Consider the following 17,595-nt stretch of genomic DNA (forward strand, 5'->3'; position numbering starts at 1 on the left):
TTTCTAATAAAATATTAACTTTATCTCCCTTTAATTAAAGAGATAAATTGTTTCATATTACTGTAAATGAATTATAACAAAGAAATCAAAATTAAAATTTGTAAGCATAATGTTGATTAACCGATGAAACTTGAAGAGACATCTCTAAAATTATCCCTCGTTTTTATGTTACATCTTTTTCCAATTTCACAGACAAGTATTTGGTTGAAACCGGAAAAAAAGGAATAGTTGAAGTTGAAATCAATTAAAAAAGTGTATTTGAACGTCGTTTTTGTTTTACCATATATGCAAGGATGGGAGGAAAGAGAGTAAAAACTAAAAAAGGAAGATGTAGGACGCGAAAACAGTTTATCCTACAACAACTTCACAACACGCTACCAAAACACCATGCTCAATAGGTGAGTAACAACTAACAAATCTCAGTTCCTAATAAAAGGCAAAACATCTCTTAAATATACAGACAGATTTCCTTATCACATCCCTTCAAAATTCAGTAACGTCTACCACCAGAAGTTGACATTAGGATCCGATTTGGCTTCTTCCCCCTCTTCCCTGCATCATTTGTCTTAGAAGCATTGGGACCATCAACAGCTTTTGCTTTGGAGGTTACATTTGCAAAGGACAGGATTCCAGGACGACTCGTTCCTGAGAGAAATGAAGTACACTGGTTATGATAAAGCAAAACGAAACAACAACACGTTTGCGGCAAACTGTGATGAAAACATGACAAACAATTATTCGGATCATAGCAGATACTCAATGTCAATAGCCAAGTAGAAGATTTAAAAAGATACCTGCTGCAACAGAAGAATCACGTGCAGACTCATCCATTTTCAGCGCTGGAGGATCACATCCAGCAGCAAAACCAAGCCTTGCAACATTGGAGAACAGTTGCCTGCCTCCAGGCACAGGGGAGCTTGATGATGTTACAGTTACACTCGTACTTCCCAAAGCTTATCACAAATACAAACACAACAACAATCATTTCAACTAATGAGAAGATGGTTAGTACCTACGTAAAGGCGTAAAGCAATATCATAAAAACTTCAAAAATAATTATCAAATTGCAAGGCTTTTGCAGTCATGAAGAAGTACTATTTAATGTCAAAACTGCAAAATAGTAAAAGTCAAACTTCTGAAAGATCACCACTATCAAGCTTCAATTTAGCTTACTAAAGTAACCATTTTCTATAATAATTTGAGTCACAGGATTACTACCATGAAATGTGATTGTATATGTTGAAACATAATTAAGCAAATAACAATGTGCTCCCTCAAACCGCTTAAACTTTTGGATGTGATGGTCATAGACTTAACATGGTACCAAACTAAGTTGCTCGGCAGTGGCTTAGCCAGAAATTCACAAAGGGTGTCCAGAAATAGCACAACAAAAGTTCTTTTCAAAATGTAGAACTAGTGAGATTTGAACACACAAGCACGTCCTCACTCCAAGGAGGTGAAACCACTGGGTTATAACAGCTTGTTATGTTGAGGGTGTCCAAAATATGTTATTTAATCATTTTGTATATCATTTTATTTGGATATACGGTATTTTTTTCTTGGACACCCTGACCACCTGTTGCTCGGACTCAAGTGCGAGTGTACGATACAGATGCAGATCTAGAGGTCGGGATCCTTCATACAGATCCAAGTATGAATACGGGTGCAGAGATTCAACTAAAACTAATTTAAATATCTAAAAGTAGAGTTATGAAAATCTGCCTAAATTATGGACAAGTTGGAAAGAAGGAATGCACAATTTCTTTAGAGCAAAGTTTGAATCTTTAATTATTATTAAGTACAAATGCATCTTCTTACTGTTTTATCGGTGTAACATGGCTATTGCAAATGATACAAGAGTTCTTGAGTTCATTGCACCTACTAGTGTTTGACCTGTAGACATCTTTAAAGCACATTCTGATTGCTGACTTTTTAATACAAATACCTTCCAATGACAAAAGAAACATCTGCCTAAATTATGATTTCACCCTACCTGTTGCTTTGATTTCAGAATCATTATATCTGTCTCGAATTTCTTTATCGATTTCGGTCAAAGTACTCAAAACCGATAGACCATAACCGGTATGGATCCCACACCCACGTCGTGTCGACAAGAGTGCGGCACCAAAGGTGTAGAGTTCGCACACTCAGATATCAGTGCATGACAATGGTAGCAGAACAGGCAGAGATCCTGATTCCAAGTCTCATTGCAACCCATTTATCAAAAGTGAATTCCACATGATCGCCATGAATTGAATCAGGCTCACACATGAGGGGACGTATTGAAGAGACAATATATATATATATATATCTATATATATATATATTATAAAGCTAGGCAAAAGAAGAGTGATGCGGAACCCCTCTTTGGCCAAGAAATACAGTTATCTTTTTTGGCCGTTTTCCTATTTTTCCATTTCTGTCCTATATTAAAAAAAAGAGTCACTAACTCTAAAAATCTGAATTATCACTACCCAACCTTTCATACTCCATGTTTCTTTTCAGTCAACTCACATTATCTTAGAGGCCACAAATTTTTTTTATTCAAGAAACATTAATGCAGCCATTTGCCTTCTCTAAAGAAGCCCAACTAGCATATTTTGACAAAAATAGTATGTTGGACATAAATAAAATTGTTCTCTTAAAGCTCTGTCAATGAAATTACTACACAATTAAGCTTTAGAAATGAATAGTCAATAAGCTAACTAGAAGATTTGACATCCAGCCTTTGGAGCAATGATCGGACTTATAGTTGTGATGCTTACATATAAGAGGCGGAGGAATGGGAAAAGAAGCAACAAATGAGAAGTTGAGAAAAGATGTAACAATAGTAAATTTCAAGTAGCAAAAATGAAGAAAAGAGTCCAGCAGCAACTATAAATACAAAAATATTTGAAACACCTTTTTTTTTATTTCAGAATTGTTGAAAGAGGATTTTAAGACCATAACTGACATGGAAGAAAAATTTAACTGAGGAGATAGAGACTCTAAGAATTAAGGATTGGAATTTTATTTATTTATGACAAGGGAAACCCACAGCCGCTACCCTTTGGATGCGCACAGGATAAAACCTCCGCTCCTATGCAATAGCTCGCAAACCACATAGGAGAGGTAACCCGCACTAGGCAAGCCTGGTGCGACGAGCTCGACCCAGAAGGCAAACCCCTTGCTTTTGTTGGCAAGGGGTTTCGAACTTGAGACCTCCAACATGGAAGTCCCAAGCTCAAACCACTGGGCCACCCCAAAGGGTTAAGGATTGGAATTATCAACGTGAGATTATAGCTTCAGTTCTCTGTGTATACGTCGGGTGTTTTAGGTTTATATGACGATATTGAGATTTAGTTAATTAACTTTTTCAATATGATGATTTAATGATGTTCAGATTTATTTGCTTAGCAAGTGTTTTCTGTTCTTAGTATTTATTGATATTTTTCACTCTTGTACGTTTTTTAGTAGGCTTATTGACATTGCTTAGTAATTTGATATCATTTGATGTTTGTAAGGTGATAACTTAGAAAATAATTTGCTTTACACCCATGTAACGCAATAATAGTTAATTAGTGCAATACCAATGACTATTAACATAATAGTAGTTTCTTTCATAACAGATCAAATCCATGTCTCTTAGTAATGTCTTACCTTATTCAGAGGCCGTCAAAAAATATATAGAGATAATGAACAATAAAAAAGTTTTTTGATGGGAGAGAAGAGTTGAAGGGAAGTAAATGGAAGAATGAATGATGTCGATCTAAAAAGGTAAAGGAAGGAGAGACTTAGAAGGACTTCATTCACTATTTAATGAAGCTTTTGATATGAGGATCTCTTGAAAAATATTTGTGATATAAGCAGAGTACAAGAAATATACTAGAACAGATGTTCATGTCGAAAATAATTCAATTCATTCATTTCAGAAGAAAAAGATTATATGATAATTCTAATCCGTGTGACGTGCGAAAAAATTCACCAGTTAAATGAATAGAAATGTTTCCTCTCTTTAACAGTTTAAGTTTTTAGATGAGATGATCACACACATCAATAGTATACACAAGATAAGCATTGTAAACTCTCTTAATGAAGATTACGTACTTATAGGAATATAGTTGTCTTATAACCAACCAAGTAATGACAGAAGCATGAAGGAAGCAGAAACACACAATCACCTATTTTTACAATGTCAAATAGCAGCAGACTTATGGAGTATGTTTTAAGCTCTTTTTGGTCTCAAATGAGTCATGCCTCATAATATTAGGGATGTTTTGATAAGCTGGAGTTGCTGGAAAGTTGATAGCACCATCAAGAGAATCTGGAAGATGATACCTGCAGCCATTTTTTGGAGTATTTGGAACAAAAGGAATAGAAGATGCTTTCATGGAATATCAACTACCTACCAATCTTTAAAAGTTAATTGCCTCATGTTTTTGTATAGTTGGGTTTATTTATCCCCTCTAGATTCCACTGATTCATTTTTGAACTCTATCAGCTCCCTGACTCTTAACTAACAATGTAAGGAGAGCTGACCTTTTGCTATTTTTCTTTGTAACTATTATTCATCTACTTGATGCTTGCAATAGAACTAATTACTTCATATTAAAAAAGTAATGGCATGCCTCATCTTCCACTAATAAAAGATGGGGGGTGGGTGGGGTGGGGTGGGGATGGGGATTATACTCCGGGATGGTTAAAATGCCAAACCACATAAGATGAGAGCATAAAATTTGTTATATAAAATAGCAATATTTGACGTACCTTCGAAGTCATCGCTAGTGAAAGTAGGTTGTTCTGTGAAAGAAGGTTCTGAAAAACTAAAAGGCAAAGGCTCTAAGTACATGCCAATGGCTTCAGCTTTAACTTGTTCACGCCGTTCCTGAAAAAGAAAAATATCAACTTTGAAAATCTCCTCAATAAAAGGAATCATCCAAACCAAGTTCCTTTTTAAATTGTGTGCACTGTCAACTTCGTATATCATGAGAATGAGAGGCTAAAGTGTACCAGAAGGACCAAGCTATGAGGAGCTTCTCAGAAACGCTTTTGGACCTTCAGCTAATGGATTTGCCTTGCGAGGGGCATAATACACTTTGTCAAGAGGGGATGACACTCTACAAGCCTCAAGAATTGATAGGTTCCTTAAATTTCATACTGGAATGAAAGCTATCAAGCAGTTGACACTGCCAGGCGTCATTTCAATTTTCAGACCACAAAGCTCTTCTGCTACAAGGTGAAGACTGGGACTCAACACCATCTTACTTCAAGTTTGAAAATACGTGGCTTCAACAAGTGGGGTTCACTGATATGGTGAAGAGGTGGTGGCAGAATTACACAACGGGGTGGCAGTCCAGACTTTGTACTTAGTTAGAACATAGAAGTTAAGGAACTTGAAAAAAGGACAACTACAAAAACAAGTAGAAGCAGGGCTCTAGATGAACTTTCAGCTTTAGAACAGGCAAGAGAAAACAGAATTCCAACTAACTCAGCGGAGACAAAAAGAATTAGGTGATTCTTCCCATCCCTAGCCTTGGTGGACAAAGTTACCTAGTACTTGTTGTTGGTGGGAGGTGGCAGGTATCCCGTGGAATTAGTCGAGGTGCGCGAAAGCTGGCCCGGACACCACGGTCATCCAAAAAAAAAAAACAGAATTCCAACTCAAGGTTCTTGTATCTGAAAATAGAGTTGGAGAGATTGCTATAGCTGAAGAAACCTCATGGTGACAAAATCAAGATGTTTATGGCTAAGAGGAGGGGACATGAATACAAGATACTTCCGAACACTAGCCAACTCACATAGGAGATTCTATTTAATTGGAACAAGCCGTAGTTCGAGTGTCTAAATGAAATTTAGTGGTAAGTTCAAGGAATTGTTTGTGTATTAAGCCAAAAATGAAAGTAGAATCCTACACATTTTCTCTCTAGAAAGTTCCTTCATCCTGCACTTGAATCTTTAAGCAATTTCTGCTGTTCACACTGGGGGCTTTTCTAAACATCATAAACCCATGATGCTAAATCATTGAATTGCATAAGAAAAGAAAAATCAGCTGTAATTCTGATTAAAGTGTGGGTTACAAACCTTCCTAGCTAGCCACTTCCTTTGTTTTTCCCTACTTCTGATTTCCTCCATAAACGGAGAAAGTGCATCCATGGGCATTATCTTGCTGAGATCAATTTCACAAAGCTGGAAATTACAAGTGAAAATAATTAGAGTGATCAAACCATTGATAAAGTGAAGTCAGCACACTTCCAGAAATAAGCATCATGGCAAGTACCTGAAATGTTGTTGTCAAAGAAAAATGACTTAGGAAGCGGTAGCGCCTTCTCATGGCCTCCGACTGCGTCACGGACTCCATTTGTAAAATCTTTCCACTGATTCTGTAGCCAAGATTTTCTCTAATAAGTTGTTGCGGAATAACAAAAGGCATATGGTCAAATCACATTCACATCGGCAGGTATAATGTTATCTTTTGCAATCAGTTCCGCTACAGCACTCGCTGCTCTAGCTAATTGTCCACTTTCAGGTAAGCATGGTATTTACCACCATTTACCCTCTGTCCCTCCCCACATAGACCAATTCCCTCTCTCAGCACATGGCACAGTTTACAGTTCACCACCCCCCCCCCCCCCCCTCAAAGAAAAAAAAAACAAATAGAAAACTGTCACAGCAAGCGGCAACTTTGCGCCTTTTCTAAACACCCACCTATCCAACCTTGCCCTTATGTCTTTTTTTTTTTTTTAATAAAGTATATCATTAATAGGCATCAAGTGGATGCAAGTATTAGTAAAAGTAATGTTAGCTTCAATGCAACATATTGACTAAGCTAGGGAAAGGGAGCTAACAAAATCCAAAAGGTTAACTGGACTCCATCCTTCCCCTTTGTCATAGCAAACCCACCCCTCCCTATGGCCTTTGAAAGCCAAAGGAAATCACCATCACCAACCCCTTCTGGTCTATTTACCACCAGCACCTACAGGTCCTCTAGAATATGTCCAAATCATCTGGCTCTCCCCTACCCAAATACAGTTTGAATCCCACCCAGTTCAAGAACCAAAAATGAAGCTAGCTAACCTTCTGTTGAATAGGCCAGAGAAGGTAAAGGGGGTTAAAATGAGATTCAAGCTGGAAATTTAAAGGGTGAGGAACTCTACCCTTTCATGTCATGTGTAAGCCCTTTTTTTCCTTTTAATGTACCTTAGATAAGGTTTACTAATACACACCACTTCATATTTTGGAAAAAGGAGACTTTAGAAAATGCATATATATAACAAGGAAACCCTTTTCAAGGCTGGAGGAACATTAACATAGACCTCACTGTTCTTACCTCCAAAAAGCACATACGGTTACATTCACCTTTCCCCAAATGTTTGACTTAACTTGCACTGGCTTCACCAGTTAATGATTTGGTCTTTAGATGAACCTAAAAATTTGACGAAGGGTGAAATTGGACAAGCCAAGATATGGTGAATATTATGGATGAAGTTGGAGCAAAATAATTAACCAGTAAGAGAAAGGATAACCGACCCAAGAAAGAGGGAAAAGAAAAGGGAAGACCCATTCAACAGACTGTTGACACTGCCAGGACGGCCACTCTGTTCACACCTGCTTTTTGAAATGTTTTTTTAAAAAATTATATATTTTTATCTCAAAAAAGAACATTCCTCCAGTGCTGCGGAAATTCTCCCCTCAGTGCCCCTTATAGTTCATACTCTAGCACCCTCTGAGGCCCCCTGCCCACCCTAGCCCTGTGTAAACTCCTCTACACACTAAGCCTAGCATATACCCTACTCCTTCCCCAGTCACTATTCACTATCTCTGTCCCTCTCTGGAACTTGTTGTCACCATTTTTCTCCCTGTGATTCAGATACATCATCCTCCCTTTCTTTGCTTACCGAAATCGTCAAAACCTCTCCCTTCACACAGCAACTCATTCAGAATCCCTTTCTGAACTAGCTTATCTCTGATGAAAAGTGAGAGTCGAATTGGGATTTGATCTGTTTGTTGGTTTGCCAGCTATCTATCAAAAGAAGTTTTTTTTCAAATTATACCTCCAAACTTTGTCCAGTGAGGTCACATGTGCTCAAAATAAAGCTATATTTTTGTAGCTAATCTCACCAAGGGTCATCTGAAACAGAAGACGTCTATCAAGGACAGAGTAGAACCACAGAAGAATAGGGGCAGAATTGCAACTTCTATCAAACAACTGGGAACAAAAGGAATAACTTAATCCACACACAGTACATTATTTCAATCTAATAGTTGTCGCCTTACAAATGCAGGTAAGTTTAGAACAAGCTAAATGTATCAAAATTGAGTTCAATGGGTCATCAGCTTTGCAGTTTCTCTGAAACCAACAAACAGAGACCCCTTTGCCACCTTTCACTGGAAAAAATATAGCATAACTTACTGTAAGAATGTAATTATCTTCAAACCTGTTAGGAAGACTACCATAGCCACCGTAGTAATGCAGAAGGCACTTCATGTTCAGTGGATGGAGGATAAGGTGCTGACCATCAACTGCCTGAAAAAAACAGGCACTATAAAACATGTATAAAGCTGTGCATTGCATATCTCACAGAATAAAGTGAAGGATAATAACTAAACGCGCGGAAAGGCAACATGATAAACAGTTGTAAGACAGTTCCCAACGTGTGATATTGTTGACGAGAGATTGTGGCATTAAAGCTTAGTTCGACTTGACAAAGGAAATTGAGGCTGCAAAGCTGTCAAATGTTATGCTTAGTTTGACACAAACTCTGTTATGCTAGGATGCATTAAGGAGTTGTCACCGAGCTGAAGGGAAGAAGTAAGCAAAATCAGAACAAAGCATAAAAAATGACCCCCACGCAATCAAGTGGACCATTAAATGAACACCCTCCTAAGAAAATGCTTAGTGGGCAGTTTCCCCGAGTGCGACGAAATCCCCTCAAGAAACGATGTACGGAAATGGACTCACCAGTCTTGGGTCGGAATCCATAACATCCAAGTTTTTGACATGAACGGGATTCAATTCCTGTTTGAGTTCCAAAGTGTGAAGGATGCGGAGCATGTCATGAAAGGTTCTTGGGAGAAAGCAGAGAAGCAAACTCAAGCTTGATTGGTGGACACCCATAGCTGGGGCGTGCCCTATCAATACCAGTTTTAACTGGTATTGGATAAGGGTTTTAGGTCTGCCACTCCAACTTTGGTCAGCAGGGGTTATGAAGGAAATTGGGAAGAAGTGTAGGGGATGGTTGAAGACGGAAGAGGAGACAGAGCTCAAAAATCATTTGAGATGGGCACAAATTAAAGTAAAAGGACCGCAAAAAATATTCTGACTTCGGTTATAGTTGAGGATGGGGAATGGAGGTTCACTTGACCGATATGGGTAGAGGCACCAGCAAGATTTGAAAAGTTGAAAAAAAGTAGGGTTGTTGAACAACCAAGAGGGGACAAAAGTTCACATGAAAATGGGATGACAGCTTGTGTCAGATGTCTGTGGAGAAAGGAATTGCAGAGGAAGGGGAAAGGGATAGCAATGCAAGATCTGTTGGGTAATGGAGAAGACTGGGGGCTTTACACAAAGAATAAAAACAATGGACAAGTGGTTGGCTGCAGTAAAAGAGCAGGGCCACTGGGCCACTTTTATTCCAGACCATATGTTGGGCCATCTCTTATTTTAAATGAAAATGGGCCTCCTTTATTGAATGAAAGTGGCCCTTCTTTTCTTTCAACTGAGAAAGGGGAGAACAAATTAAAGACAAACAACTCATATAAGGAAAAGCTTCCAGCTGAGCCTTTCACGGAAAACATAAACACCCTTATAGGCTTTGTAGAGGAGTTGAGAACTGTGACAAGTTTCGACTATAAGATGAAGCAAGGGAGATGACTGCAAGAGAGGGGGTCGAGGAGGACCACATACAGAGGGTCAACTCAAACCACGAAACAGATGCAATCACAACTCCGATAATGGTGAGATCAGAAACTGAACTGATTGTTGAAACTGGTAGAATGGAAAATACAGGGGAAGGTACACAAATCAGCTGATTCAAGTGAGTGCATTAACGGGTTGAAGTCTGATGCAAGATCTTGGGTGAACATAATTAAACTGAGCAAGGAGTTTGGAGCCATTTTTTATGGTTTTGAAAAGAAAGCAGGGGCCCTCTTTGAAAACTAGACCAAAGAAGAGAAGTGCCAAAGTCAACAACCGCAAGAACCAATTGATTCCAAAAGAGTTCAGGAATTTAATTTTCTAGGTAAATTATAAGGATGGTGAATCCATGAGTGAACAAAGGAAGGGGAGAAGACCACCAATTGGTGATCAATGAAGATTAAAATTATATCATGGAATGTGAGGGGTTTGAATGGGGCAGAAAAGAGGAGACTGGTAAAACAATTAATTCACCAGTGGGGGCAAACATCTATGTTCTTTTAGAAACAAAGATAAAAGGAGAGGTGCAATATTTTGAGGGAGTTGTGGGCTAATAGATGGGTGGGAGAAGTTCAGTTGGAGGCCAAGGGTAGTAGAGGAGGGATTATGATAATGTGGGATAAAAGGGAATGGGTGGGGGAGATGGTAGACTCTACTGGACAAATGATATCATGTACGTTCACAAGTGTTTGTCAGGATATTACATGGCTTCTGAGTGCTGTATATGCAAGTTGTAATAGGGTGATCAGAAGAGAGTTGTGGAGTGAACTGGAGGCTAGCAGAAACAATTGGGAGGGCCCTTGGAGAGTGTGTGGTGACTTCATCACTAGGTTTGTGGGAGAGAGGGTAAACCGACATAGACTATCCGGAGCAATGTTTGAATTATCTGAGGCTATTAATAACCTGGAACTAGTTGATCCTCCTTTACTTGGAAGGTCATACACGTGGAGGAGGGGGGAGAATCACAACAGTGCCTCCAAGATTGACAGATTCCTATACTCAGTTGACTGGGAGGACTCTCTCCAACTGGTCAAGCAGTCTTTGTTACCTAGAATATGTTGATTGGAATTACAAGAAGACCTACTTCAAATTTGAAAATTGGTGGCTAGAGGTAGAAGGATTCAAACAGAAGGTCAAGGCATGGTGGTTGTCCTTCCCTAACATGGGCAAACCAGCCTTCACTCTGGAAAACAAATTAAAACTCCTTAAGAAGGAACTAATGCGATGGAGTAGAAGTAACGAGGGAGACTGGAAACACAAAAAAGAAATGATCCTACAACAGTTGAAATCTAGGGAAGCAATACAGGAGAATAGGAGCCTCACCGATGATGAGTTGGTCCAGAAAACTCATTTAGCTATGGAATTTGAAGAAATAGCAAAAGAAGAGGAAATTGCCTGGAGACAGAGGTCAAGAGTTCAATGGTTGAAGAATGGGGACAAGAACACTAGGTTCTTCTACAGAATGGCAAATGCTCATAAAAGGTACAATTCCATAGATGCATTGGAAGTAGAAGGACAATCCATCAATGAAATGCCTGCAGTTAAAAATGCAATCCAAAGATTCTACCAGAACCTATACAAGGAGACAGAAGGAAGGAGACCTGATCTCAAACTCCAAGGAATAACAGTGATCTCGATAGAAGATCATGAGTGGTTACAGAGGGGTTTTGAGGAGGAGGAAGTGTGGGAGAGCATCAAGTCTTGTGCAGTTGACAAGGCCCCAGGCCCAGATGGATTCACAATGAATTTTTCTCAGGCATTTGGGAATCTTGTCAAGGAGGATATCATGGGAACATTGCAATATTTTCATGAACACCATGTGTTTGAAAGGAGTCTTAATGCCACCTTTGCGGCCCTTATTCCAAAGAAGGCAGGAGCAGTAGAATTAAGAGACTTTGGGCCTATTAGTTTGATCTCTGGGTATACAAGATAATTGCCAAAGTTCTAACAGAAAGAATGAAGAGAAAAATGGATAGTCTAGTAAACAAACACCAAATGGCTTTTATAAAAGGGAGACAGATTATGGATGCAGCTTTAATTCCAACTGAATGCATAGACTCAAGATCTAGAGGGGAAGTGGCTGGCCTGATTTGCAAATTGGACACTGAAAAAGCATATGATCACGTTAACTGGGCTTTCTTCTAAACACTCTCAAACAGATGGGTTTTGGGGACAAATGGTTTAAAGGAATAAACTTTTGTATCACAACTGTTAGGTTCTCCATTCTGGTAAATAGAGAACCTACTGGGTTTTTTCACTCTGAAAGGGGACACAGACAAAGGGACCCTCTATCCCCCTTTTTGATGAAAAGGGACCCTCTATCCCCCTTCCTGTTCATTTTAACCATGCAAGGTCTTAGTAGTATGATAAGGATAGCACTACAAAAAAACTGGTTGAGAGGGTTCAACGTAGGACGAGGTGGGAGAGGGGATCTGGATATTTGCCACTTGCTATATGCACATGATACTGTTTTATTTTGTGAACCTAAAGTGGAACAAGTTTGCTACATTAAAGTCTTGCTAGTAGTGTTTGAAGTTATATCTGGGTTTTAAGAGTGAACCGGAGGAAGAGCAATATATATCCTGTCAAAAAAGTGTAACATTCAGACCTTTGCTAGCATTCTTGGGTGTGGTGTGGGTTCTTTGCCCATAGTGTACCTAGGGATGCCTTTAGACAGGAAACATGGGGATTTGGAAATTTGGGACACCATTCTAGAGAAAGCTGAGAAGAGGTTGGCTAAATGGAAAGCGCGGTACCTTTCACTAGGAGGAAGGGTCGCACTAATCAATTCAATGTTGGACTCTCTTCCTACCTATGTGATGCCTCTATTCCCTATACTTGCATGTGTAATCAAGAGACTAGACAAACTGAGGAGAGCTTTCCTATGGAAAGGCAACAAGGAAGAAGGGCGCTATAATCTGGTCAACTGGGAGGTGGTGCAACAAAGTAAATATCAAGGGGGTCTTGGTATTAGAAACTTGAGAATCCAGATTAACAGAATAACAGACTACTAATGAAATGGATATGGAGATTTAGTGCAGAAGAATCTACTTTATGGAAGGAAGTCATATCCCACAAGTTTGGCCAATCTAGTCCATGGTGCTCCAATGAGATGAACGCCAATTATGGGGTGGGGGTTTGGAGGACAATCCGATCATTATGGCCAAAACAACATGGCAAATTCCAGTATCAGGGTTGGGAAAGGTACCAAGGCTCAACCTAGAAGGATATTTGGATTGGGCAAGCCTCTTTGCAGGTAGCTTTCCTTGATCTTATGATAACTAGTAGAAATCCTGAAGCAACCATCTTTGAGAGCTGGTCAAACCAAGGGTGGAATCTTAATTTTAGAAGACATCTATATGACTGAGAGATAGATAGGGTGACAACTCTTTTGTGTGAAGTGGAGAATTACCCCAGCACTATTGTTCAATCTGATACACTGAGATGGAGACATTCCGGGGATGGCATTTTCTCTGTGAATAAAATGTACAAGAAAGATAACAATGTGATGCAAGGAGAATCCTCAAATATCTGAAAGAACATCCGGAAAAGCATGGCTCCCACCAAGATTGAATGTTTCACATGATTAGTGGTGAAGAGAGCATGCCTTACACGTGAGGTTCTACAAAAGAAGGGGAGAGTAGTAGTGACAAGATGTTTTTTGTGCAATGAAACTAGAGAGACAAACAACCATCTTTTTTTGCATTGCAAGTTCACTACACAACCGTGGACCTGATCCTCAGTCTTACAAAGACGAAATGGACAATGCTTGAACATAATGCAGATTTGACGAGCTACTGGATGAGAAGAGGGGGTCGCAAGAGTCAGAATAAATGGAGGAGGATAATACCCTCATGCATGTGGTGGACAGTATGAAAGGAAAGGAATGGAAGATGTTTTGAAGACAAGATCAAGTCCATTCATGATATGAAATGGAACTATTAGTGTCTTTTTTTTCTTGGTGTAAAGGAAGTTGTATAGAAGAAGTAGATGAGATGATAAATTTCTTAGGTGCTCTATAAAGCTTGAAAGTATAACCTTACTACCTTGTAACTTTTTGGAGGTGGCCAACATTACTTAATGCTGAAGAACACAACAGTACTAATTCTCAAAAAAAAAAAAAGGAGACGCGCAAGAGAGCATTTGAAGGTGTCAATAATACACATTCACAAATGAAAAAGATTGTCGCTCTTTTTAGCCTCTTTTTGTTTCTAGGAAAGATCAGATGACCTTCATGGAAAATAATACTCCCTCCATCCCATTTTATGTGAGGTAGTTTGACTCGGCACGGAGTTTAAGAAAGAAAGGAAGACTTTAAAAATTTGTGGTCCAAAATGAATGATAGAAATTTGTGGCTGTAAATCATTTCAGTAAGGGTAAAATAGACATTTTATAGCTAAATTGTTACTTAATATAGAAATGTGTCATTCTTTTTGGGACTGATTAAAAAGGAAAGTAAGCACATAAATTGGGACAGAGGGAGTATCTTTATATGGTACATCTTGCGTACAAGGGCTTCCCCTTACTATGAATGAAATCCCATCACTAGGAGCTATAATGTACAATTCTATCAACTACTTGTGTTGATATATCAAAAAATCTAATAGCACACAAAACTAAGAATGGAACTTTCTTTGTGGAAAATGGTTTTACCCAACTTTGCCCGATGTATTTAAGTAAGGGAAATAATCTATATTCATGAATAGTTTTTGCTCAGCAGCATAAAACCCACTGAAGAACATATTCATGAAAGTCGAGAGGGTGGATTCAGCAAAATAAAACAATCACATATAAAGTACAATAAAGTCTGAAACTTGCTCAGTCATCCCACTCACCAGCAACGAGTTGAATGCTTGAAAACACTGGGCATACCTACCTAGTACTTCGATTTGGCAGGAACCCGGTAAAACAGTGCACACCAAGCTGGACATCCTTGGTGGGCTCAGTTACCTAGTATAGTACATGTGCTTATGTGCTTGGCAGGAACCAGGTAAAATAGTGCACATCAAACTGGACATGGCACCATTGTTATAAGAAAATAGTTATCTTTTGTCCATTATTGTTGGAAAAAAGAGCAGAAGAAATCACTAGCTAATGATGGTGTCCTACCAGCTTGGTGTGTGCACTTCGGCTATTTCTTTGGGTACTTGTCAAGCACAAGTGATCTTAGTACTTTTGTTGTTAAGTATTTCCACATTTGCTGAAGAAATAGGTTATTGTTGTCTTATAAGGTCTAATCACCTCATAAGCCAACTTCTAGAATGAGTTAACCTTAAGGTCCATTTTCTTGGCGAGGCATCAGAGTTAGACTCATCCCTATTCTTTGGTACTCAATACAGGCTACCATGTTATGTTGTCTACTCTCCAAATGTCCTATCCTTGACATACATGGGAGGACCGGAGGAGAGGGGAGGATGTTAAGTGCCTCACATTGGTTGAAGAAATGGGTTTGTGGTCTCCTTGCATATCTCTGGGTAATCCTCACCACATAAGCTAGCATTTGTGGTGAGTGAGGCCCAATGTCTATTTTCTAAATGGTACACATGCATCTAAATGTAATACACAGATACTTGGTAAGAAAAAACAACATAATCATATGTATTCACCTGGTAGAAACTGTAGGAACTGATCTCTTCTCTATCAGTAATGCCACTTGTGTCTTTCTGTAGGCTCTTGTCATTGCCATATAGGAACAATGAAGATCCAACACGTTCTACAATTGATTCAACATCTGCAGCTTGAATAAGCTGAGAGTCCTTCACTACCTTATTGAGAGTTGACTTCTCCTGCAATATTGGCTTATCAGTTGGATTACTGGATGGCATTACATGAGTAGATTGTCCAGTAGAATGGGCCAGAACACTTTCTGTTGGCTGAGAACTATAAGAGCACTTCTCCAAACGATTATCTGTGTCAGATTTGCTATTTTGAACAGCAATATGTTGCCTATTCCAGTACGTCTTCCTCTGCTCCAATTGTTCCATTGCAGCACAGACAAAGGGAAGTTTCTCCAAGTCATCAACTAAGCCTGAGTCTGCTCTAGCTAACCAACTATCAAGATCAGACATTGCCTCTCGAACAGAAAGGTCAACATCGGACGTAAATATGAATTTAGAAAACAACTTTTGAACCTCCTCTCCACCAACAATGCCATCATTATTTTTCAAAAATAAAGCAAATGAATCCTTGTGACGGGTTAAGAGGAAAAATTCAATAACATCACTGACACGATGTTGTTTAACGTTCTCAATTTGAATGGTGTACAAATCCTGTGAAGATATCATCATAAAACACAAAGGGCATTTCTTCTTGAAATCATCTTTATGGTCATCTTCTTCGGAGATCATAAAATATTGCATGACACAGGGAAAACAGAAGATATGACCACACGAAGTTATCTGAGGAGAAAGAGGATCCTCTAAGCATATGGGGCATTGCACATGAAATGGAGTGGAATATCTCACACAAACAATATCCTCCCAGTGTAACATTTTGTCTGGATCCATCGAGTCAGGCGTGTAATTGCCAGAATCCAACAGAACAAACTTGTAATTTGCTTGAAGAAACAAGTCTTTGTTGTAAGGCTTCCTCTTGACGTATCTCCAAGGAGGAGGCAACCTAGATTGTGGACGAGAAATGGGATCATACTGAAAATTGAGCAAGTGGTTTCCACTAACCATCTGGGTTCTTCTTGGAGCTGAGCGGGTAACAACTCCTTGGGGACTGTTGGAGCCAAACTGGTCTCTTCCGCTGGAAGGATCATTGGTCCTAGTTGATTTTCTTTGTCCGTGCAGTGAGATTCTATCACTGTTATGATGTCGTGAACTTTCTCGACTGCTACCGGAGTTGTTCACCTGCAATATATTGTGAAAAGCAGAGCTGCATTAGTAAATTGGCTTATTAAGAGAAGAGAAGTTACAACACAAAATTTACCTTTTTGGAGGATCCACCAGAAGTAGATGCAGTGGTAGCCATGTTTCCTGAGAAAAAAGAAAAAAGCATGAGACGGAACTAAAATAAATAAGGCGAGACAAAAGGACATCGCTGAATTAGGGTATAAGGGATGGAAACCTGAGAAGTTGTCGGGTTGCTGCTGCTGTTGTTTGGATTTGGATCCATGATTAGAGTTAGGGTTTGGAGAAGAAGAAGAAGAAGAGGAAGCTGTATGATTGTCGCTATGGGAGGGCGAGATGGACATGAAATTCCTCCTGGGAGATTAGATTAGACAAAGGGGGTTGGTTGGGTTGATCTTTTCGGTTTTAGCCTCCACTCACCAAAATATATGCCCGCCTTCCTTTATTTATACCCACTAGACTAGAAAACGCATTCCCAATATTTAGTACATTTATTTAAGGCTTAAGTCATAGATAGCTTTTTAAAGTTATTCGCATAATTTATTTATACATTTTAATTAGGATTTGTATTTATTGAACACTTAAATTATTCAAAATGTATATCTATTACACAAAGTACTTACGTGGCAAAATAAGTGTACCTCACTGCTGTTGAGCGCATAAATAGGTTCCTATTTCATTTTTATTTTATTTTTTTAGATAATTTGTTATTTTTTTCACACCTGCATACATTAACTAAATAACTATAAAAAAAATAAAAAAAAAATAAGCTCTTAATCAAGGAAAAGAAACAACTCCACCCCACACCCCTTTACCTGTCATCTTCTTCGCTCCATCTCAAAAATCTCT

At 38.9% G+C, this 17,595-nt stretch overlaps 1 protein-coding gene across 1 annotated transcript; it reads right to left on the bottom strand.

Moving 5' to 3' along the window:
• Positions 1-408: 408 nt before the first annotated feature.
• On the bottom strand, positions 409-17,169 carry LOC125811200 (uncharacterized). The gene is made up of 9 exons (XM_049490727.1): positions 16,964-17,169; positions 16,826-16,872; positions 15,499-16,746; positions 8,415-8,503; positions 6,257-6,359; positions 6,061-6,165; positions 4,747-4,864; positions 795-953; positions 409-645 (listed from the first exon to the last, which is right to left on the bottom strand). The coding sequence occupies exons 1-9, from the start codon at positions 17,088-17,090 to the stop codon at positions 491-493; spliced, it is 2,151 nt and encodes a 716-aa protein (XP_049346684.1). The 5' UTR covers positions 17,091-17,169; the 3' UTR covers positions 409-490.
• Positions 17,170-17,595: the final 426 nt, after the last annotated feature.

Source organism: Solanum verrucosum, unplaced genomic scaffold (genome assembly GCF_900185275.1).
Source record: "Solanum verrucosum unplaced genomic scaffold, falcon-dt-bn FXZP01000032.1, whole genome shotgun sequence".
Classification (NCBI taxonomy): domain Eukaryota; kingdom Viridiplantae; phylum Streptophyta; class Magnoliopsida; order Solanales; family Solanaceae; genus Solanum; species Solanum verrucosum.